The 24232-nt window shown below is 50.6% G+C and overlaps 1 protein-coding gene across 3 annotated transcripts; it reads left to right on the top strand.

Annotated features, from left to right (window-relative positions):
* The first annotated feature begins 402 nt into the window (after positions 1–402).
* On the top strand, positions 403–22522 carry GRIPAP1 (GRIP1 associated protein 1). Of its 3 annotated transcripts, XM_027053919.2 has the most exons (26): positions 403–491; positions 2559–2625; positions 2767–2828; positions 4325–4351; positions 5138–5245; positions 8071–8221; positions 9198–9382; positions 9578–9625; positions 10310–10341; positions 10445–10492; positions 10624–10723; positions 12257–12334; positions 12537–12629; positions 13348–13482; positions 14290–14385; positions 14643–14855; positions 14991–15104; positions 16127–16204; positions 16309–16404; positions 16529–16585; positions 16671–16770; positions 18545–18675; positions 20045–20167; positions 20297–20390; positions 21137–21291; positions 21975–22522. In XM_027053919.2, exons 1-26 carry the CDS (start codon positions 450–452, stop codon positions 22065–22067), a joined length of 2526 nt encoding a protein of 841 aa, XP_026909720.1. In that variant the 5' UTR covers positions 403–449; the 3' UTR covers positions 22068–22522. The 3 variants fall into 3 exon arrangements, with proteins under 3 accessions (XP_026909720.1, XP_053058268.1, XP_053058269.1); XM_053202293.1 differs by lacking the exon at positions 9578–9625; XM_053202294.1 differs by lacking the exon at positions 21137–21291.
* The last annotated feature ends 1710 nt before the right edge of the window (positions 22523–24232 follow it).

Here is a 24232-nt window from a genome sequence, read left to right as displayed (position 1 = left end):
GGGCTTCACAGGAGGCGGGATTCCCCTCCGGGGTCACACGGAGGAGGGCGGGAACAAGACCAGCGCAAAGCTTCCGCTTTCATTTCTAACATCGTAAGTCAACCATTCTCATTAAAGGAGTACGACGGAAGGGTGATTTTCTGTCGGCAAACATTTCCCTAGCGACGAGTCCAACCATGACACAGGGATACCACAGGGTCGCATCACAATGGGTACTTTGTGAGAGCTCAAAAGCCAGATCAGATGACCTAGTTTGTGGTAAAACATTAAATTGCACTTCACTTGACCTGTCAGTTTCATTCTCTTCTATCTGTCTCTAAAATACTGAACTTCCGGGGTAGACTCCTCCCCCTCCATTCCTGGCCGGTGGTTTGATCCGGCCAGAATACTGACAGGAGGGACGAACTGCGTCTGCGCAGAAGGCTGTCGGGGGGGGTGGGGGGAGGAACATGGCGCAAGCTCTGTCTGAGGAGGAGTTTCAGCGGATGCAGGTGCTGCTCACCGGGGAAAAGACCACCGCGTTAACCGACGGGGGGCGGGGTAGAGAGAGGTCGGGCCACCGGCTCTGAGAAGGGGTTGGTTGGGATGGACCTTGAGTCTAAGGGGTTGGTCTGGAGAAGGGAAACTGAGGCTCTGAGTGGTGAGACTGTTGGATTCCGAGATACTATTGGGCTCTGAGGGGTTGGATTCTATTAGCTTTGTGGGCGGAGGAGAGAGTCCTAGAGTGGGTGATACCTTACTCAGACCTGGAGGGGACGAGACTTTTGGGCCCGTGCGGGGGACACCATGGGTCGGTGATGATAACATTGGGTTTTGAGGGAAGGAAATCCTGAGAGGGCGAAACCATTTTGTCTGGAGAGGAAGGAAGCAGACGTTGGGCCATTTGCGTCATGGTGGGGGGAGCCCTTGAATGGGCAATACCATTACCCGGTGGAAGGTGGAAATGTTTGTGGGAGATACCACTATGCCGAGGAATTGGGGAAAGAACCCACATGCTGTCATTGTTCCTGAGAGGTGGAGATCCTGCGTGAGTGCTGGTACTGGATCCTAAGAGGTGGTGGTACCATTGGGTGATTACAGGTGATCCCATTAGGTCTGGGGTGAAGAGGACCCTGACTGGGTAATACCGTTAACTCCTGTTGGAGAGAAGACCAAAAGAGGTTAAAGAGTGTTACCTCGGACCACATGGAGGGGAAATCACTGGGCTTTAGGGAGGTACCCTAATTGGGTATCCTGACCACTTGATTCTTTCTGGGATGACTCTGAGATCGGATGAAAGGCCAGAGTAGGCCCTTGTTGAGAGAGTTCCTTACCGGGGAAGACCATTGGATTTTGTGTGGGAGGAGACTCTGAAAGGGGGAAGCCCTGAGTGGGATTCTGTGGGAGGAGAGGAAGAACTCCAAGTGAGTATAGGTAGTCCTTTGATCCTTGAATGAGAGAAACCAGTTGTCCCTGTGTGATGGAGGCTTAGAGTGAGAGGGTAAGATCACTGGACCATGAAAGGGGAAGTTAAAACTTGTAACTTGTGTGGGGAGATTCCAAGTAAGAGTACTCACTCAACTGGCCCACCCAAGGCTTTGTGGAGGAGAGACCCTGAAGGATGTAGGACCATCACATTGGATCATGACTGGGGAGTTCTTGAGGGATGTGGGGGACCCTTGGGTGAGGAAGATTGATTTCACTGGGCCATGAGTGAAGGAAAAACCATTTGGTTCTGATAAATAGGGCTTCTCCGTGTGTTACAAGGGTGTACAAATTGGGTCAAGACAGGTAAATCACTGGGTCTGGTAGAAGAACAGGGCCAAGCCCTCTGACCTTAAGCCGACCACCAGGGGATGGAGGCTGGTGCCATGGGAGGAGGGAAAGAACTTGGTGGGGTAAGGGACAGTAGGTCTGGGAAGAACTGGCCTCAGTGCCTTACAGGGCTGTTAGGAAGGATATGCTATTTGGAGTGGCCCATACCTCACTCTCCCTTAATTCTTGAAAGTGATTTGGATGTGTTTTGAGAGTCTTGGGGGTAAGGAGGATCCAGGCAGCCCCCAACTTAGTGTAAGTTGGACAGGAGTATACTGGGCCCTCTTCCCTTGAAAAAGGAGGAATGCAGGCCCTTGTCCCCTATACTCAGGGGCCTCCAAGTCTGGCCAAGAGTATAGACAATACTCTTCTATGACAGAAAGAACAATGTTTAGTGTCTGATGAGGCCAGTGAGGATGAGGAGGAAGAACTTTATCCTGTGGGCGTGGAGAACCATGGAACATGCATATGAGCAAGAACCTGCTGGAGCAGTGCTCTGTCATGGCCTGAGTGCTGAGTGAATTGGAAGAGGATAGAAAGAAGAGTGAGGCTGGCTGTGGTTATTAAGTAGAGCTAGAGAAGGTAGGACATAGGCTGAGGGGCTTGAGGCTCATTTAGGATGCAGGGTACATAGGTCTTAAGGAGTGGCTAAAGAGGCATGTGGAAGGCAGCAGGATCCGTGGGGCTCAGGGGATTGGTGCCCTCACTGTGAGAGTAGGGACACATTCCTGACCAAGTCATTTCCCTTCCCTGCCTCCCCCAAGGCTCAGCTCTTGGAACTCCGGACAAATAACTACCAGCTTTCAGATGAACTACGCAAGAATGGTGTTGGTGAGCCAAGAGGGTCTCATTAGATGGGGGTGGCTTTTGGAGATAAGAGGCCAAGGGAAAAAACCTCAGAGGCCTGGCAGGAAGACCTTTCAGCTTCCTACCACTGACTGAGGCTGAGATTCCCTGCTTTCCCCACACTAGAACTCACCAGTCTTCGACAGAAGGTCGCCTACCTGGATAAGGAATTCAACAAAGCTCAGAAGGTACCTCCCTCCACCCAATCACCCACCCATTCTTCCCTATAGCCCTCTGACTCATTTACCTAGCCAGTGAGCACCTACAGGGAACCAGACCTAATGTTACATGCTGTCATCAGTCATTCAAAAAAACTCTCACAGAAGTCTCTTTAGTTTGCTAATTTTATCTAATCCTGCTTAATTATTGATTTTTAGTTTACTCTTAATTCATTTTCAATTTCAATTACTTATTCTCATTCACTACCTTCTAACTAAATAGTCACATCCAGGGGCATCTGGCTGGCTCAGTCAGTGGAGGATGCAACTCTTAATCTCAGGGTTGTGAGTTCAAGCCCCACGTTGGGTGTAAAGATTACTTAAAAACAAAAAAATTCTTGGGCCGCCTAGGTGGCTCAGTCGATTAAGCGTTGGACTCTTGATTTTGGCTCAGGTCATGATCTCATGGTTTGTGAGGCTCTGCCCTTGGTATTCTCTCTCTGCCCCTCCCCTGCTCACACTCCCTCTCTCTTTCTCTCTTTCAAAATAAATACATTTTTAAAAATCTTTTAAAAAATAGTCACATCCATGGGTGAATCTGTTTTGAATCTGCCTTTTTAAATTGTATTTTTAAAATTTTTTTTGAGAGAGAGAGAGAGAGAGAGAGAGGGAGAAAGAGTGTACAAAGCAGGGTAGAGGGGCAGAGGGAGAGAGAGAGAATATTAAGCAGGTTCCATGCTCAGCACAGAGCCCGATATGGGACTTGATCCCATGAACCTGGGATCATGACCAGAGCTGAAATCAAGAGTCAGACACTTAACTGACTGAGCCATCCAGGTTCCCCCCTTGAATCTGCCTTCTATCCTCCACTCACGTGCTCCCACTTCCCATCCCTGTCCTGGCCCTGTTGGTAAATTGAGACTAAGCCTACCTCTCAGATCATCTGAAGATGAATTGCATGTAACCTATTATGGCCCCTCAAGGCATTCAAGGCCCTCCTTTATCTCTTTCTTCCTGTCCCCATGCATAATTCAATGTTATGTGCTCTATAAATATTTGTTAGATGAAGGAATACAGAATGCGGAAAGTCTGGTAGTCTTGAAGGTGAGCTTCTCTTTGGTAGGGTGCTGATTGCCCAACCTGGCAGTGCCCTCAGCTACCCAACAAGGGAGCAGCAGTTTTCATGGTGCATGGGAGGGATCCACATAGATGTGTTTGGACTGATGTAGAAATGAAGCCATAATTTCTGAGCCCAGAAACCCAGCCCATGAAGGGTTAAATACTAAAACTCACGAACAGTCTCCAGAGCTTAGAATAAAACATGTAAACAGGATGTCGTTCACTCACTCACTTCATCATTCCTGTGGACTACAGATTTCATTCAAGTTCTGTGGTTAAAGACACTCCCATCCCTTGAACCTGTCATCATTACCCACCCCCTTGACACTTGCCACAATGTTTCCATACCCTAGTGAGGGAGTTCATCTCTGTTCACCTTATCTCTCTTCCCACCCCCTCACCCTTAGGCACTGAGCAAGAGCAAGAAAGCTCAGGTAAGGGGACCCATGGTGGGTGAATGTGTCTGGGAGACTGAGGGGCGATATTTCTCTATGCTGGGATCTCCTAGTACTGGCCTTTCTTTCTCTGTGTGTGCACTCACATCTGTGACTACCTCACTGTCACCTGTTTCTATGTCTGTCTTTATTTTCCTGTGTTTGTCTCACTCTGTGCTGCTTTCTGTGTCTTTCCTTCTCCCTTTCTCCCCATCCTTCTCTCTGAGTCTCTCTATGCCTCTTTTCCTGTCCCTCTCTGACTCTTGCTTCTCTCCCCATCCAACCTTCCCTTTTTCTCTCCCCCGCCTGTTCCTGTCTGCCGTCATTTCTCTTCTCTCCCTTTCTTTATCTCTCCCTCTGACTTCTTGTTTCTCTCTCCCCCTGTTCCTCTATCTCTTCTTGACTCATTTCTTTCCCTGACCCCCTCTCTCTTGCCTCTGTTCTGTTCTCCCTCCTTTGATCTCTCTGTTCCTTTCTTTCTGCCTTTTCTTTTTTTCTCTCCCTCTCCATCCCTATATATCCCCCTTCCCTCATCTCTCTCTACCTCCTCTCACCTATTTCTGTCTACCCCTCTCTTTCTTCCCACTCTCTCCCCTGCCATGTCCATCTTCCCTTCTCTCTACCCTTCCATGTCTGTCTCTTTCCTTCCTTTTATCTCCTGATTTCACCCATCCCATTCTCTGTACCCTATGTTCCCCCCCCCCATCATTTTCTCCCTGTTTCGTTGTCCTACCTCTCCATCCTTTCTGCCCTTGTTGGAGACCATGCCCTTGTCTGCCATTGCAGGAAGTCGAAGGGTTGCTAAGCGAAAATGAGATGCTGCAGGCAAAGCTGCATAGCCAAGAAGAGGATTTCCGCTTGCAGAACAGCACACTTATGGCGGAGTTCAGCAAGGTGCTGGTGCCTGGGATTGCTGAGGGGGATCCAAGGGGGGATCCGAGGGGAGGGGCCACCTGGGCTAAAGTCTGAGGGCAGCTGAAAGTGGTTGGACAGAGGCTGGCCCTGGATCACTGTCCATGGTGCTGAAACATCCTTGCTATGTGCTGGGGGGCAGTGGTTTGACAAATGGGGCTGCCGACTGTGCTGCGATTAGAAGGCTGCGAGCCCTGAGGACAGCTGGTTCCAGACCAAGGCACTCCTTTTCTTTGAGCTTCAAGTTCCCTTGTGTATATTTGACAGCTGATGCTATGAAGCTCCAGGGCATTGGAGGGTCTGGAGGGTCTTAGGTAAAGTTCTTATGCTTAGCATGAGATGGAAAGATGTTCTAGCTGCTTCCCTTTACTCTTCCTTCCCTTCATCTGACATGAGCCTGGAGTTCTAGTTCTTCTAGATAATTCGTGCTGGATTGGATCATTCTATCTCCTCACCGGTTTTAGTGTCCTGGCTGTTTCTGAATCTACTAGGGAGTTAGAGATATTATCTTTTGTTTCTTTATCTATCTTCTGTATCCATGATCAATAAGTCTCTAAAGTTTTAGTGTGTTTTGAGGAAAAAATTATCACGACAGCAAAAATGGTATTTCCAGGACTGCATGTGAGAATGTAGTACTTAAGACCTTAAATAAGAAAATACGAAAACAACCTTTAAACAGTTACAATATCGGGAGAGGTGATTTAACAAGTCTAAGTTAAGAACCATAAGGCCTAGATTAAACTCTTGGCTCTGCCTTTTACTAACTGTAATCTTGAGCAAGTCACTTGACCTGCCTGTTCCTTGGTTCCCAGATGTTTAAATTGGAAATGATAATGACAGTACCTGCTTTGCAGGGATTTTGTGAAGATTGAATGGATTAATGTCTGTACACCACTTATAATGGAGCTTTGCACATAGTATCAGCTATGTAGGTGTTAGCTACTATCTTTTTATTATTACTGATTCATTTTTCCTCTAAAATATTTTTTGACTATTTAAAAGTTTTGAATCCATCCTGTGGCCCTGCTCTGCCTCAGCCCTTACTGCCTCTTACCTGCTTTATTCCCACAGCCTTCTTGCTGGTCTCCTTACTTCTAGTTTGTCCTACCAGTCTGTGCCCTAGAGGTTGTCCTGACCTGCAGGCCTTACCACATCACTCCTTTAAGCAACAGCTCCGAGTGGGTCCCTGACCCTGACTGTTCAGACCCCCTGGTGCTCATGTAATAGCTGACCTCATCACCTCACTTCTCACTGTGTCCTGCCTCCAGCCTCAATGGTATCATGGTTCTTTTAGGATGGGGCAGGGACAGGGATTCCTCCATAAATACAGCTTGTGTTTTCCAGCACCTGTCCTGGGCTAGGCACTGGACCAGGTATAGAACCTCCTTCACACTCCCCCTCCTCCTCCTCCTGGGAACTGGAAGTGCTAACAGAGAGACCTGGATTCAAGGCCTACCTCTACCACTTATTTGCCAAGATATTTCAGCTCAATTTTTCCTTCAACAAATAGTTATTGAGCACCTCCTTCATGCTCTGTGTTCTGGACATAGTTGTGAGCAGCACAGAACAGCCCCCACTCTTAGGTAGCTTATATTCTGCTTATGGGGTGGGGAGAAAGATAAGATATTAAAAAATAATAATAGTACAGATAGCTGACAGTTACATAGTGTTTACTGTGTGCCAGGTCCTGTTTGATGTGTTTTACATTATTCACTCATTTATTCTTACAACAGGCCAATGAGATATTAGTAGTATCCCTACTAAGCACATGAGGAAAACTGAGCCCCAGAGAAGTAAAGTAATTTGTCTCAAAGTCACATAGCTAATAAATAGCAGAGTAGAAGTTCACATCCAAGCAGTCTGGTTTCAGAATCTGTGCTTGTGACCCTATGTTACAAAATAAAGTTTAATTGTCGATCACAATTTATAATCCAAAAATGTGCAGAGCTTTAGGAAATTAGCGTACTAGGTAAATTTAATTGTGATTAGTACTAGGTAAAAAAAGAAATTAACAGAGTGCTGTGACAGAGAGTATTGGGATTTCTGTGTTGGGGGATTACTACTTCAAGGAATACATCTGAACAGAGCACTGTAGGATGCAAAGGAGCCAGTCATGTGAAGAACTGGATGAAAGGAATAGTGTTCTGGGTAGAAAGTAATTCCAGGCAAAAAAATAAAAATTCTCTGTAGGTCTCAGTATTCTCATCTGGAAATGGGGTTTTAGCGTCACTTATCAGGAATGCTGTGCAAACTGTGTTTTGGCCAGGAGTCGAGCAAGGGGCTGGCCTAGTTTTATTTGCATTGTACCTCGCTCCAAGGCCGAGCGCTGATGATGGTGGAAGGCGGGGAGAGGGGAGGTGGCTGTGGGTAGCACTGGCTTTGGAAATGCCCTGAAAGCTGTGGTGCCTAGGCTCCCAGACACAGACCCTTCACAGAAGAGGTGTGGCAGCAGGGCTATTTGTGATGTTGACATCTGGGACCAGCAACTTCCAGAGGAGCCTGAGGTCTTGCATTATGACTATGAGGTTGGGATTGGGCAAGCAGAAAAGTGTTCTTGGTATCCTCAATCCTCTGTGACTCTGCCACTTACCAGATGTGGAATTTGAGGTCATTTAACATTTGTGGCTCAGCATCCTTATCTGTGAAGTGGGGGGGGGGTGGATAATGAGGAATGACAGCACCTACATGACAGAGACATTATGAGAATTCAGTGAACTATAAAGTACATCAGCCAAGCACCATGTATATTTCAGCAAATGTTGTTTTGATTCTCTGCTTTTCTGCTCCCTCCCTCCTCCCCCGTTCAGCTCTGCAGCCAGATGGAGCAGCTGGAGCGGGAGAACCAGCAACTGAAGGATGGAGCTGCCAGGGCAGGCACTGCCCAAGCTGGGAGTCTTGTGGATGGTGAGCTGCTGAGGCTGCAAGCCGAGAACACAGCCTTGCAGAAAAATGTGGCAGGTACAACGAGGCCCTCCTTGGAGATGCAGAGACCTTGGGGACTGAGTAGGGTGTCTTCCCCCTGGGGGCAGGGGAAAGGCTTCAGAATTAGGCTTGGCCCTGCTATGAACCAGTGTATAACTTTGGACGAGCCATTTCACCTCTCTGAGTCAAAGCTTCCTCATCTACAGAGAGCTTGTAGGGATGTACACTCCCCGGAAGATTGCAGTAGAGCTGAGCTAAGAGGTGGTAGCTTTCTTAGTTTAATTCAGTGCCTGGTACCTAGCAAACGTTAGGTTATCAGATTGAACATCAGAAAGGAGCTGTCTGCTAAACGAAGAAAGTGAACGAAGGAGCTTAGGGGAGATTCTGAGCCCAGATTGTCAGTGGGGTCTGGGATAAAGGCTGGTAGAGTGTGGGTCCCAACGTGGGGATGTTTGGGGCTTGTGGCGTGGTGGGTGGTAGTTTGGTGATCCGGAGGGAGACTTTGTAGAATTTGGTTGAAGATGAGGTTATAGGAGGATTCAGCTGTAAGTAGTGGGTAGAGGATGGTGGAGCTTGGGGGGTGGAGGGGTGGGGCTCAGGGAAAACGGCTTGGGCTGGTCTGATTGTAGACAGGATTTCAGTGGATGGTAGGGCTTAAAAGATTTGTGAAGGGAGGTGCCCAGGTGGCTCAGTTGGCTAAGTGTCTGACTCTTGGTTCCGGCTCAGGTCATGATCTCATGGTTTGTGAGTTCGAGCCCCGAGTGGGGCTCTGCGCTGACAGCATGGAGCCTGCTTGGGATTCTCTCTCTCTCAAGATAAATAAATAAACTTGAAAAAAATATTTGTGAGAGGTGTGGATGGGGCTGAGCCTTTGTTTTGTAAGCTTTTGGTCATTTTGGGCAGGGTCTCTTCTACCTGAGGGATCCAAGGCCAATTCTCCCATCTATTTGAGGCATGGCAAGGGTCTTTGGAGACCACCTCATCCATCATATATTTCTGTTCTACCCACCAGCCCTGCAAGAGCGCTATGGGAAAGAGGCCGGGAGATCCCAAGCTGCCAGTGAGGGCCAAGGGGACCCCCCAGGGGGCCCAGCCCCTACTGTCCCAGCCCCCATGCCATTGGCAGAAGTGGAGCTGAAATGGGAAATGGAGAAGGAAGAAAAGAGATTGCTCTGGGAGCAACTGCAAGGCTTGGAGGTGAATCTGGGTCTGTTGGGGCTGGAGTGTCAGGAGGCAGGCAGGTGCCCTAGCTCAGTCTATGGTCCCACGGAAATGTCTGTGACATCTCCATCTTGTGGGCTAATGGATTAGGAAGGCAGGAGGGTAAGGGAAGGCACAGGCCTCACCTCCCCTTTTGCTGAAGATAGCTCCCTCCCTCATCCTTCCCTGCAGAGCTCGAAGCAGGCTGAAACATCCAGACTGCAGGAGGAACTTGCTAAGGTGGGGCTGCTGAGTTTTCCCTGGACTTTGTTCCACCCCACTCCCCACCTGCCATGCTTCCCCTGGCAGGGCAGGAGGAGCGGAGTGCCCCCCTCAAAGCCTCAATGTCACCATCTGTGAAATGAGAGACTCACATTTATGTCTCAGAGTTGCGTTCAATATGGAATAGGCTAATGTGCTTCCTCTGTCTTGTGGCTGGCAGGCCACATCTTTCTCTTATGTGTCCTCTCAGTTCTGCTTGTTCATCCATCCATCCATCCATCCATTGTGTAGACTGCTGGCTTTTATCTTAGGAGCTGGAGACCCAGCGATGAGGCAGGCAATCATGATCTTGCCTTCCAGTCCTCCTCCCCTAGCCATTCTATGATGTGACTGTCAAGCAATATGTTGGGGGCATAAATGCTGGCCTTTGGAGCCTGAGGGAGCTGGGTTGAGGTCATGTTGTTGCTCCTGACCACCTGGGCAACCAAATTACTTAACTCTTCTGAGACTCAGTTTCCCCATTTGTAAAACCATTAGTACTCACTTCTCAGGACTGCTCTGAGGATCCCATGAGATAACATAAGTAAATTCCAGCTCCCAAAAAGGACTTAGTAAGAAGTGTCTATAAATATTAAATTTATTTTTTTGTCTTTATTAATATGCAATCATTTGTCTGCACCCCCCTCCCTCACCCCACCCCAGCTCTCTGAGAAACTGAAAAAGAAGCAAGAAAGGTAAATTTCTTTTTTTCCCAAGGTGGGGAAATGAATTTTGAGGGACTGGAGAGGGGACTGACTTGTGGAACTGACCCATCTATGTCTGTCTTTCTGTGCCCAGTTTTTGCCGTCTGCAGACAGAAAAGGAGACACTATTCAATGATAGCCGGTAACTACCAGGGGTGGGTGTATTGGTGGACAATAGGGACAGTACCCAGCAGAATTGCCTGAAGACCACAAGGGCAGAGGTGGGAGACGGGTCCTCGGGCCATGGTCAACATGCCCCCCCATCGCCCCCAGGAATAAGATTGAGGAGTTACAGCAGCGGAAAGAAGCGGATCTCAAAGCTCAGTTGGCTCGCACTCAGAAGCTGCAGCAGGAACTTGAGGCTGCCAATCAGGTGAGGGGCTGGATCCTGGGATTGCTGGGATAGAGACCAGGGCTGGGAGTCCAGGGAACCCTGAGGTCTATAGAGACTGGCTGGGGAGGCTAATAGTTCTTGTGTTGGAAATATAGGGACTGGATGGGTACTGGACCCCCTTGGAGCTAAGAAAGTGGGAATTAGGGAGCCCCGAGAGTCCTAGGAATTGGCCTGAGTATGCATGAATCAAAGATCTCAGGGGGCTGAGGACTTGGGAGCTGTGTGCTACAAGGCTGGATGAATCTCAAACTCTGGGAGTTTAGAGATAGGAGTCTAGAGTCACTGGGGGCTGGGAGCGAGAGCCGGAGTGAGCCTGAACTCCCTGGAGGTTTGGTGATTTTGAGACCTTTGGGGACTGCAAAGATATAAGACTTTCTTTTTTTTTTTAATTAGTTAATTTATTTTGGGGGGGGAGGGGCAGAGGGGGGAGAGGGCATCCCAAGCAGGCTCCACATTGTCAGTACACAGAGCCCGATGTGGGGCTCAAACTCATGAACTGTGAGATCATGATCTAAACCAAAATCAAGAGTTAGTCACTTAACCAACTGAGCCACCCAGGGGCACCCTCTAGATACAAGACTTTCGAGGGTTTAAGACAGGTGAGCCTGGAGGCTGAGTGTGTTTGAGGCCCTCAGGGTATGGGGGCTGGTTTGGGGAGCTGAGACAATTAGTAAGTTGGATTACTTAGGCTAAGTGGTCCTGAGACCTCTGGAGGCTGTGAATAAAAACAAAGCAAAGCAAAGCAAAACAAAACAAAACAAAAAACTGGTTAGTTGAAGACATCCAGAGACTGGAGCAAAAGTCTGAGAGTTAGAGGCTAGGGGACTTTAAAGCCTCCAGGCTTCCCCCTAGAGCAGGTGAGTCTGAGATCCCTTGGATTAGGGATATGGTGGTTTGGGGGTCTAAGGTTGGCGACAGAAGTCTGGGTAAAGCTGGGTCTTCAGTTACTTAGGTCTGAAGATCCCCAGAGACTGGGGACAGGAGTGGCAGGTGGAGGGGGGGGTAGTCAGTCAGATATCACCAGGAGCTGGAATCTAGGAGACTGTAGGGGTTTGAGACCTCTAAGGTTTGGAGCTATGAGTTTGGGTGGACCCTAAGACTCTCGGGAGCTAGCGACATAGACTGAGTGTGCCTGAAACCCATGGGAATTGGGGTCAGGAGTCTGAGTGACACTGTAGTCCCTGAGGGCTAAGTGTGTCTGAGAATCCTGGGGCCTCCAAGCTAGCTTCTGGGTGAGTGTGAGACCTCTTTTGGATGGGAGTGGAGTGAGTTTGAAATCCCTAAAAACCTAGATGTTTTCTGAGATTCTTGGAGTTAGCATATGGGGTCCGAGGCCCCTGGGGGTAATGACCTAGAATTTGGGTGAGTCTGAGTCTGATGGCTGGGTAGTCCAAGGCCCTCAAGTGCTGGGAACATTCTGCTGGGGGGTCAGAGAGGGATCCTGTATGGTTATATGTACCCCAAAAGGGAGACTGAGGTCTAGAATGGGCTCCCCTGATCTGGTCCCTACAGAGCTTGGCGGAACTAAGAGATCAACGGCAAGGGGAGCGCCTGGAGCATGCAGCAGCTCTGCGAGCCCTACAAGATCAGGTACATGGTAATGGGAAGCTTCTGGGAGGTAAGGGGATGAGTAGAGGGCAGCCTCAGCAGGTATCGTACAGGCAGGCAAGGCCCCAGGGGTCCTGTCTCCCCTAGCCGTGAGTGCGCACCCGTGTGTTTTCTTTCTTGGCTGTGGGTTGGTCCTGTCCCCCTGTTCTGGACCCACTCTCACCTATTGTGGGGGTGGGGCCAGGTGTCCATCCAGAGTGCAGACGCACAGGAACAAGTGGAAGGACTTTTGGCTGAGAACAATGCCTTGAGGACTAGCCTGGCAGCCCTGGAGCAGGTACAGGATACCCGGGAGCCCTCGCTCATCCCTCCCCAGTTTCCCGTCTCCTTCTGCTTCTGATCCACATCAGGGCAGAGCAGTCTGGACCTCCTGCTGTTGTCCTGCCTCTGTTTCTGTTTGATTCTCAGCCTCTCCTCTCTGATGGCTTCCACGCTTCTCTCTGGCCATCCATCCCTGCTTCTCTTGCATTTTCTAGTTTCTCTCCAGTGAAGTACAAGAAGTGTACCAATCGTGGTGTACACTCAGTGAATCATGTCTGTCTGTCTGTCTCCATGGGGCCACCACCCAGATCAAGATGTAGAGCATTTTCAGCACCTTGGAAAGTCCCTTTTACCCCTTCCCAGTCAGTACTTCCCCAGAAATAACCACTCCTCCGACCTCTAGTGACATAGATTAGTTTTACTTGTTCATTAGCTTCATGTAGTGGAATCAGACACCCATTTTTGTGCCTGGCTTCTTTCCTGTGAGGCTCATCCATACGTAGCATTGGTCTGTTCTTTTATCTCTCTTTACTATTCCACTGTATGACCATACTACATTCATCCATTCCCCTGTTGATCTCTTTATCTCATTCGTTTTTCCTTTGAAATTCTCTTACTCTCCTGGCTCTCTTTCCACCTCTCTCCTTGTCTGCTCAGAACTGGGAAGCTCACACCCTATGGCTGGCCCCTGGGGCCCTTTTCCCTCCAATTCCCATCACCTCCGTTTATTTCAGATCCAAACAGCAAAGACCCAAGAACTCAATATGCTCCGAGAAGAGAATACTGGGCTGGCAGCTGAATTGCGGCAGCGGCAGACTGAGTATGAAGACCTCATGGGGCAGAAAGATGACCTCAACTCACAGCTGCAGGTGACATCTCTGGCTATGACCTGTCTTCTCCCGGTTCCCTAGTGCTGGCTCCGTGGAGTCCTACATGAGGTGCAGGGAGAAGACTATGGAGTCAGGGGGACCCAGGTTCCAGTCTGGTTTCCTGACTTATTAGCACCTTGTGTCCTAGACCAGGTTGTCTTCCTTCGCTGAGACTAAACCTAACTGAAGGTTAGACAGGATAGCCATTTTGAGTCTATAGTAGAAACCAGAGCCATAGTGGATTAAATAAGATAGAAGCTTTGTTCTCTCTCACGTAAGAATCCAGGTGGGCTGTCTAGGGATGGAACAATGGCTTTGCAATTACCAGTGACCCAGATTCCTTCCACATTGCAGTTCTGCCACCTCCAACATAAGACTTCTATCTTGGCAGCCAAGATGCTTGCTCAGGCTCCCCTACCATCATGTTTGTATTCTGTCTGGAAGGAAGGAGGAAAAAGGGAAGGGCCCAGCATGCCCCTTTCCTTTATGAGTATAACCTGAGTTACACTCACTACTTCTTCATACAGAAATTAATCATAGGGCCACACCTAACTGCGAGGGAGGCAGGGAAAAATCAGTTCGACAACCATGTGTCCAACTACGAAATCTATTGCTAGGGACAGAGGGGAGGACACATAGAACACTGGGGAGCTGCTGCCAGTCTCTGCCATGGTTCTCATCTAGAAATGTAGAGAATAGCACCAACTTTACCAGGGTTAGGGGAGACCGGTCTACCAGAAGCGTCCTGGGTGACCATCACCTCCCGGAGGCTCTTTATGAAACTCATCTCCTTTGTCCCCTCATTAGGAGTCATTACGTGCCAATAGTCGGCTCCTGGAACAACTTCAAGAAATCGGGCAGGAGAAGGAGCAATTGACCCAGGAACTACAGGAGGCTCGGAAGGTGGGCAGCTCTGGAAGCCCAGAGGCTGCAAGGGGAGGGATTGGCCCTGGTCTGTAGGGAGGGAGCAGGTGATGTGGGCAAACGCATGGCAACAGGAAAGGATGGAAAGTGACCAGTTCCGTGAGGATAGATGAGTGACTTCGCTGGTTCTGTGGGAACGGGGAGGAGGCAGAATTGGGCTTGTTCCTTGGGGAGAAGGTGGTAGGCCGTGTCTGACGTTGAGAGAGGAGATTGACTGGCATGCTCCTGCCCCCCAGAGTGCCGAAAAGCGGAAGGCCATGCTGGATGAGCTGGCAATGGAGACCCTGCAGGAGAAGTCCCAGCACAAGGAAGAGCTGGGAGCGGTCCGACTGCGGCATGAGAAGGAAGTGCTGGGGGTGCGTGCCCGCTACGAGCGGGAGCTCCGAGAGCTGCACGAAGACAAGAAGCGGCAGGAGGAGGATCTCCGTGGGCAGATCCGTGAGGAGAAGGTGGGTGGGTGGATGGCGATATCCTTCTGTCTCTAAAAGTGGGAGAGCACAGCATCGCCCGTGGGCCAGGGGATGGTGTGGGTGAGGTGTCCGCTCCTCTGCCTGCCCCATCCATGACGGTCTCCCCTCTCCCAGGCCCGAACACGGGAGCTGGAGAATCTCCAGCAAACAGTGGAAGAACTGCAAGCTCAGGTACACTCCATGGATGGAGCCAAAGGCTGGTTTGAACGGCGCTTGAAGGAGGCCGAGGTGAGTTGGTGCCTGATGAGGCACAGAGGCTACTGGGGCACATCCATGCCAAACCAGGGGACTGGGAGCAGTCAGGCCCTGGAATTTCCTGAGATACTCTGGACTTGGACATCCCTGCAGCCCCACCAGCTCCACGGCAGCCATCCAGAGGGGAGTCAGGGGATGGCCATCAGTAAGGCAGAATGTCAGATACGCAAATTTGAAAAGGCATCTCTTCCTTCTGAACCTGTTTCTGTCAGGAAATTATTGTAATATACTGTTTGTGTTTATAACATCTGTTTATTCTTTTATTTTTATTTTATTTTTTAAATTATTTTTTTTTATTTTTGAGAGGGAGAGAACATGAGTGAGCGAGGGGCAGAGAGAGAGGAAAAGAGAGAATCTTGAAGCGGGGGCTTGAGCTCACCCAATGCGGGGCTTGAACTCAAGAGCCGTGAGACCGTGACCTGAGCCAAAGCCAGATGCTTAACCGACAGCCACCCAGGCGCCCCTGTAATAATATACTGATTTTGTTCAAACAAGGATTTTTACTGCCATTTTTTTTGAAGACTCATAATAATACCTCAGAGGAAGTGTCACGTAGTAGTGAAGAGCACAGACACTGGAAGTAGTCATTTGCATGAGTTTCCATCCTGACTGGGCCCCTTGCTAATTGTGGGCAAGTTACCTGACCTGTGGCCTGTTCTCTTCACCCGTAAAAAAGGGATAATAATAATACCTGTCATCTAGGTATTATGGGAGGATTGTATAAAATGAGTCAATATATGTCAAATCCCTACAACATTCCTGGCGTTCAGTAAGTGCTGTGTTATATTTTGTTAAATAGAATAAAATGCAGATGTCAGTCTGTGATGCAAACAGCACAGCCCTGGATGTGACACTTCTGTGTACTGCCTAAGGGCACACAGTGTTCCCTGCAGGAGTGTCTCCTACATGCCCGCAGGCCCCTGCCGCCATCACATCCCTCACTGGGCGTGACGTCCTCTGAGAGGCCATGGCCAGACCCACCACTTGTCTCATAGGAATCTCTGCAGCAGCAGCAGCAAGAGCAGGAGGAAGCCCTCAAGCGATGTCGGGAGCAGCACGCTGATGAGCTGAAGGTGCCCCCCTGCATGATGGCATCCTTCTCTCCCGGGAGGGCCAGGCCCTAGAGGGAGGACAGAAGTTGCCCAAGTAGAGGCCTGAGCTGCCCTCTGGTTTGCAGAGCAAGGAAGAGGAGCTACAGGGTGTGCGGGATCAGCTCCAGCAGGCCCAGGAGGAGCGGGACTGCCACCTGAAGACCATCAGCAACCTGAAACAGGTCACTTGTCCCTCCGCCAGTCCAGATACAGCCTGGGCCTCAGCACATAGTAACGGGGCGGGGAAGGAACGCACTGCACATGGCCGTTGTGGCAGCCACCAGCCACACCTTCTCTATCCCACAGGAAGTGAAGGACACAGTGGATGGGCAGCGAATCCTGGAGAAGAAGGGCAGTGCTGCGGTATGATGGGGAGGTGTCCAAGCACGGCCCCCCACCTCTAGGTCCACTGGGCCTCAGCCCTCCCCTTTCCCCCTGTTCCCCACAGCTCAAGGACCTCAAGCGCCAGCTGCACCTGGAGCGGAAACGGGCTGATAAGCTGCAGGAGCGACTGCAGGACATCCTTACCAACAGCAAGAGCCGCTCTGGTGAGGGACCAAATGGCAGGAGGGGCTGGGGTGCAGGGGAGGAGGCCAGGCTGGGGCCCAAAGGCCAGAGGTATTTCCTGTACCTCGTTCCACTGGGCTGTCCTGCGCTTTCTGTCCCTCTTGAACTTGGTGCGTCTGTCTGGCTCTCCTCTGTTTCTCCTGCTCTCTGCATTACCTCTTTCTTTTTCATTTTTTAAAAAAAATTTTATGTGTGTTTATTTATTTTGAGAGAGACAGAGACAGCGTGAGCTGGGGAGGGGCAGAGGGAGAGGGAGAGGGAGAGAATCCCAAGCAGGCTCCACACCATCAGCACAGAGCCTGATGTGGGGCTGGAACTCACAAAACCATGACATCACGACCTGAGCCAAAACCGAGAGTCGAATGCTTAACTTGACTGAGCCCCCCCCGGGCGCCCCTCTGCATTACCTCTTTCTGTGTCTCTCCTCTGTTTTGGTCTCTCTGTGCCGCCTTGTGCCATCTCTCTGTCTCTCCTTTTCTCTCTCTCCCTGCTTTCTTTCTCTCTGCTCTCTTTTCCCCTTGCTGCTTTTTCCTTCTCTGTCTCTATCTTCCCTCTCTCTCTCTCTCTCTTCTCTGTCTTTGTCTCTGTCTCTGGATCCCCCCAACTCATACATATTCCCACACCTCACCTGGTGTCTCTAAATTTCTTGTAGCCATTCTCTCATTCTATGAATAGGGACTGAGCCCCCGTGCTCACATCCAGGGTCTTTGATAGGAAACCCCCCGAAACTCTGTCCTCAGGAAGCTCCCGGTTGAGCTAGAGAGACACACAGCAGTGCAGCATTATCACCATGCAGCTAAAATCCATGTTATTTCTGCCGCTTAGGGCAGAAGATACAACAAAAACCCTTGAGTTGCTTTGGACTTTATTTTTTAAGAAGGAAATGGCCTATAAATACATTTAAATAAATAGATAAGACACAGTGATGATAGCTCTGGTGCATCTCCCACATCACAGGCTCAGAGAAAATTGCTCCCCTGTCCCCCTGCAGCCATCGGCTCCTGCTGGAGACCCTCGGGGTGGGATGACAGCCCCCTTCCCTGATACCCAGAAGCAGCTGCAAGAGTAGAGGCCCGAGCTCGGTGGCCCTGTTTTAAGTGACATGGCAAAAATGGATGTATCGCTCACCCTATCTGTGTCTCTCAGAGACACTGGGTCTCCTGAAGTGACCTCTCTTTATAAAGGAGTTTTGTTTCTGTTTTGCTAACCGATCAGTGTATGAATCAACAAGCAGATTCTAGTGGCTTGCCATACATTGTCCTTGTCCATTAGATGAAATCCGGATTTAGGTTCATGGCTACATGTCCGTCTCTTTTTTTTTTTCCCCTCTGGTCTCTGCTCTGACCCATGTCTCTATTTGCCTCTCATCTGCTGTGGCTTACTGTCTCTCTTGGATTTCCCCTCTGCGTGTGGGTGTGCCCCTGTGCTCTCTCCAACTGTCGGTTTTCCTTTCTGCATAACCCATGTCTGAGTGAGTGCATATGGCCCTTTATGCCCGTACGGGTCCACATTGCCAACTTTCTCCCAGCTGCTTCACCTTTGTTTCTCTCCTGGCGTGTGTGTTTGCCTGGAGAGGCAGCCACTTTCTCTGTTTCTGCCTCTCCCTGTCGTACTGTCTGCTTCCACCTTGCCTGTGCCCGAGTGTCACATCGCCTCCTTCCATCTCCATCAAATCTATTTCTGCCTCTTCCTGCCAGTCGCTGCCCTGGGACCCTGGGGGATTGGGGCTCAGGTTTCTCTTCTCTCTCTGCCCAGGCCTCGAGGAGCTGGTTCTGTCAGAGATGAACTCACCAAGCCGGACCCAGACTGGAGACAGCAGTAGTGTCTCCTCCTTCAGCTACCGGGAGATCTTGAGGGAGAAGGAAAGCTCGACTGTTCCTGCCAGGGTAAGGGGCTAGGAAGAGCCGACAGCCCAGCCTCTCCTACCCAGATTCTTGGGGGTCCACCTTTTCTCCTCCCCTGCAGCCATCTACTGCTCTGGGCCCAGCACACACATTTTCCTGTCAACTGTTGTCCATGCTTGCCAACTTGGATTCAGATTGCCAGATCAGGGATGGGCAAGTTATTCTCTCTGACCCTCTGTTCCCTCATCTGTGAACTAATTCCACCTTTCCTGGTGTCATAAAATATGTAGCTCATAGAAGGTGCATCATCTCTATGGGAGGTCCTTTTTTCCAACTCATAATTATCACTTGTGACTGTCGTCTATAATGTCAGCTTCCTGGGTTGGCCACTTTTCTTTGGAAATGATTTGTTATCAATCTGTAAGTAGTATGTGTGCTGTATAGAAAGATTTGAAAAGCACCCACAAGCAAAGACTTTTAAATCCAAAGAAACCACATCTTCACCATGCAGAGATCCAGAGACAACCACTATAAAGCCTTGGTTCACACCCTTCTAGATCTTGCTCTTTTTTTTTTTTTTAATGTTTGGTTTTTTTTGAGAGAGAGACAGAAAGTGAGCCCGGGAGGGGCGGAGAGAGAGGGAGACACAGAATCTGAAGTAAGTTCCAGGCTCTGAGCTGTCAGCACAGAGCCTGATGTGGGGCTTGAACCCACAAACTGCGAGATCATGACCTGAGCTGAAGTCAGATGCTTAACTGACTGAGCCACCTAGGTCCCTTGAATCTTGGTCTTTCTTGAACCTAAATGAGATCATAAGTAACCCATTTTTGTTCAGCTGATCTTTACCCTCCCAGTTTTGTAAATTTTCATCTCATCTGGTACTTGGCCTTAATCACATCTCTCTGGTTGGCCCCAAAATGTCCTTGATTGCTGGTTTTGCGAAAACTGGCATTCAGTTTCAGGGCTCATGTCACATCTGGCTGCTTTATGTCCGTTAAGTGTCTTGAGTCTAGTGTGGTCCCCCTTTTTTTTTTTCATGGCACCAACCCACAGAGGAAACCACCCAGTTAACCTGCAGAAAGCATCCCACCTTTTTGGTTTTCCTGCTGGCTTCCTAGTGGTGTCATATTTCTTGTTCCTCTGTCCCCTAGTTTTCCTGTCAACTGGAAATGAGATATCATTTGTTATAGGCCCTTTGTTCATCTTCTCAGGAAGGAAATGACTTGGTGGCTCCTATGTCCCTCTTTAGGCAAAGGGAGACCCAGAGCCTTTGCAGGTGCTGAGACTTGTCTATAGCCCCCGTCACAGAGCCCATCCTCATCCTCCCTGGCTCCCTCCCAGCCCCTGATCCTATCTGGGGCAGGTGGCAGCACTGAGACAGGGCTGGCCTCTCCCCTCCTCTTCCCTGCAGTCTTTATCCAGCAGCCCTCAGGCCCAGCCTCCGCGGCCAGCAGAGCTGTCAGACGAGGAAGTGGCCGAGCTCTTTCAGCGCCTGGCAGAGACACAGCAGGAGAAATGGATGCTGGAGGAGAAGGTGCTGCCTGCCTGCCTGTCCCCACTTGGCACTCCCTTGGAGAGGAGGCTGGGGCGTTGTGTGTGTATGGGGGAGGGGCTGCCTGGCTGGGCCCCTTATTGTGCATGAACATGCTGGGCCACCCTGCAGGTGAAGCACCTGGAGGTGAGCAGCGCCTCCATGGCAGAGGACCTTTGCCGGAAGAGTGCCATCATTGAGACCTACGTCATGGACAGCCGGATCGGTCAGTGCTCCATCCCTAGCCTCACCCACCATCCAGCCTCTGACCTGCCCCCTCCTGCCCCACTGTTTCCTCTCGTCTTGCAACTCAGCAGAGTTACTGACAAGGACCACAGCTGCCAGAGGGGAGAGCAGGCCAGGCCCGTCACTGTGTCTGTCTTTCACCTCGGCTCTTCCCTTCTGCCAGGGTCTCTCCTTTCCCCAGTGTGTCTCTCTGTCCTTCTCTCTTCCCCCCACCCCTTCTATCTGCCCTGCCTCCTCATCTTGTCTCACTGCTCCTGCTACCTGTCTGTCCTGTGCCTCCTCTGGACGTTTTCATCCTCTGCATGTATACCCCTTTGGGGCTCCTTATCTGTTCTTCTCCCCTCTCCCACTTTCTCTCCTCTTTTGCCCCCCTCTCCCATCTTCGTTTCTTTTGCTCCTTTCTTTCACACCTTCTCCAATCCCTGTTTTCCCCGTATTGATCAGAATAACATGGACTGATACGTGCTGAGAGCTGACTGTGTGCTCTGCGCTTTGCGTGCAGCCACTTTTCCAGCTCCACGAATTGTTTATTAGCCCCATTTCTCAGGGCTGCACAGGTAGTAAGTGACAGCCAGGTTTCACATGGCAAGGCCTCTGCCCCCTGCATCACGTGGCTTCTCCCCGCACTTTTCACCCCCACTCTCTGTTTCCCTCTCTTCTGCCCCATCTCTGTCATCTCTCCTCCGGCTCTGCCGAAGGGGTGGTTCTCAGCCTGGCCCCTTGCAGATGTGTCTGTGGCAGCAGGCCACACAGACCGCAGCGGGCTGGGCAGCGTTTTGAGAGACCTAGTGAAGCCAGGCGACGAGAATCTTCGGGAGATGAACAAGAAGCTACAGAACATGCTGGAAGAGCAGCTCACCAAGAATATGCACTTGCACAAGGCGAGTGTGGCCTACCAGCCTACCCATCTGTCCATCTAGCCACCTCCTCCCTCCACACCCACCTGATCCCCCCACCACACAGCCCCCAGGTCATCTGCCCCCTACCCATCTAATCATCTGCCCCATGTCTTTCCACCCATTTCCTGATATACCCCTCTCTCCCTCTTACCTACTCATCAGTAGCCCCTTGTCTTACCTTTTACCCACCTGCCCAGCAACCTGCCTGCCTACCTGTTGTTGCCCACCTGTTTGCCTACCATGGATCCCCCATGCATCCACCCACACGTCTACTTGCTCATCCTGCCCCCCAGATATTCCCCCTTTTCTGGGGGAGTCAGAAATTATGCAGACCCAGCCCCTGCCTCTGAGAAGTGAGCTCACCATTTAGTGGAAAAGATGGTCGTGAGGTGAGGGTTGTATCCTCCAGCCCTCACCATGCACAGCTGGTGATCCATGCCTATATCCATATCCCTGGGAGGCTCCCCCTCCTCTCCCCCCCACACTTATCTTTTCCAAGCCCAGCCCACTGCTGGGGTTCTGTGAGCCTCTCAAAATACCTTCCTGTGCCAGGCTAGACATAGCTGGGCATTGATTAATGAGGTGAGATGGATGACACCCCAAGCTTGGTGAGGGAGCTTCCCCTGCTGCTTCCTCTGGCCCCTGATGGCTCGTTTGTTTCTTAGGACATCGAAGTTCTCTCCCAGGAAATTGTGCGGCTCAGCAAGGAGTGCGTGGGGTCCCCTGACCCAGACGTAGAACCTCGAGAAGCCAGCTAAAGACCTGCGAGCTGCACCTACTCCTTCCCCTCCCCACCCACCAGGAAACCATTCCCTTGGGCTGCGGTGGGAAAATGGGACCGCCAAAATCAAATAGGTTGGGAGACTGGACATTAAAGGGGTTGGAGGCCTGATGGCTGGTGTTAATGACCCTGTTTTAGGGCAGAAGCCCCAGGGGAGTGGGGATCCTGAGGGGAGGGTCAGGGATTTCTCCTCCTTCTTGGCCCTGGCTTCCAGGGGCCTTTGCCTTCATCTCTGCATGAGCTCTCCCTCCCCAGAGACCAACTCTTTTTTATTTTATTTTATTTTTTAATTTATGTCTGGAAGCCTGGCTACTCTGCATTTGGGATTGGGGATGTTGGGTGGGGCACGGTCCATGTTCGGCGTTCTAGCAACGTGTGTGTGTGTGTAAAGGCTGCAGCCAAAATACCATCTGGCCAGATGGGCCCACCCACTGACTGTCTACTCTCATTCTTTCCAACCAGGAGGGATGTGCTGGTGATGGGGAGGTCACACCATTGGAATGGGAAGGGAGGTCTCTGGTGGCATGAGGAGGGTGGTCTCTGGCTACAATTTTATCCCCCTTCCCCTACCTTCACCCAGCTGTCTCCAGTCACCGTGGGCCCGCCCCTCAAACTGAATGGAACAGAAACATGGGCAGATATGTATGTGGGTGGATATGTATGGGGTGTGGGTGTGGATGAGTGGGCAGATGAGAGGATAGATAAGTGGTTAGATGGACTGATGGATAAATAAGTGGAAGGTTGCATGGATCAGTGATAGGTTGAGAAATAAATGGACGGATGGATGGGTGATTGCATGAATAAATGGATAGATGGATAGGTCAGGGATGTAAGTGGACAGATGGATGGCTAGGGGAATGGATTGATGGATGGATGAGGAAGAGTAAAGAGTAGGTAAATAAATGACGGGCAGGGCTATGGATAGACAAGTAGATGGGTCCGGGGGGTACATAAGGATAGGTTGGCAAATGGGTGGACAGGGTGAATATACAAATGGGTGAGCAAGTGGGTGGGTGGAGGGATAGGTAGAGCATTTGGTTGTGTGGGTGGGAGAATGAATGGATAGGTGTGTGGTGAGTGGGTGCAGGCATGGAGAAATGGACAGATCGGGAGTGTGATGAGTGGGCAAACTGAGGATTATGTGCATGGGTTAGATTGATTGAAAAGTGGAAAATTGGCCTGGATTTATTGCCCCCCTGCACCACACCTTTATTTTTTTTAATGTTTATTTATATTTAGAGAGAGCACACACAAGTGCCTGAGCGGGGGAGGGGCAGAGAGGGAGCGAGAGAATCCCAAGCAGGCTCTGCACCACCAGTGTGGAGCCCTGTCAGGGCTCGATCCCACAAACCCTGAGATTATGACCTGAGCCAAAACCAAGAGTCAGATGCTCTACTGACTGAGCCAGCCAGGTGCTCCCACCACACCTTTAATTACTAAAACGGAGGCCTCCCCTGTGTGCCCTGCCCTGTGCCATCCCCTTTCACGTCACTCCTAATGTGCCCAACGACACTATATAGGTAACGTGACATCTGACAACTGAAGATACATTGCAAGTCACTTGCTCAAGGGCATAAGTCAGTAGCAAAGCTGGAGTTTGAACCCATCCATGCCTGGTACGCTTGGTACCCAGTGCTCTATGCCATCCAGGAGCAGAGTCCTCTGGGGAGAAGGCATGAATTCAGAAGGCTTCTGGACATGGACGGATGAGGGAGACTGCCCCTCAGCATGGGGCCCGCCTGAGAGAGAAGCTGGTATGGGGGTGGGACCTGGCTTGTCCCATCTGCACTCCCCTTACCCCCCACTTCACATCTGAAAACAGGATGGTGCTCCAATCCCACAGCAACAGCTTTGGTCAGAGCTGGGCTCTAACCCACGCAACCCCCCCCCCCAGGGAGCAGCTTTGGGGGCCTTGCCATCTAGAGAAATGCCCCCCACCGGTCCCTCCATCCACCCCCTTCTCCAGCCCTTCTACAGCATGGGGGCAGGGAGGGGACACAGCGCTGCATCATTCCCCATGGCACTCCGCTCTGGGGCCATTAACAGACGCCTCCCCATCGATCGGATCTGCTAAGTGCTGCTGATTCAGACGGGTGGGGGTGGGGGCCCCTGGGGGCAGAGGGGGTAGGAGCTGGGCAGGAA

Source organism: Acinonyx jubatus, chromosome X (genome assembly GCF_027475565.1).
Source record: "Acinonyx jubatus isolate Ajub_Pintada_27869175 chromosome X, VMU_Ajub_asm_v1.0, whole genome shotgun sequence".
Taxonomy (NCBI): domain Eukaryota; kingdom Metazoa; phylum Chordata; class Mammalia; order Carnivora; family Felidae; genus Acinonyx; species Acinonyx jubatus.
The sequence above is the reverse complement of the archived record's forward strand: the minus strand, read 5'-3'. Positions and strand labels throughout refer to the sequence as shown.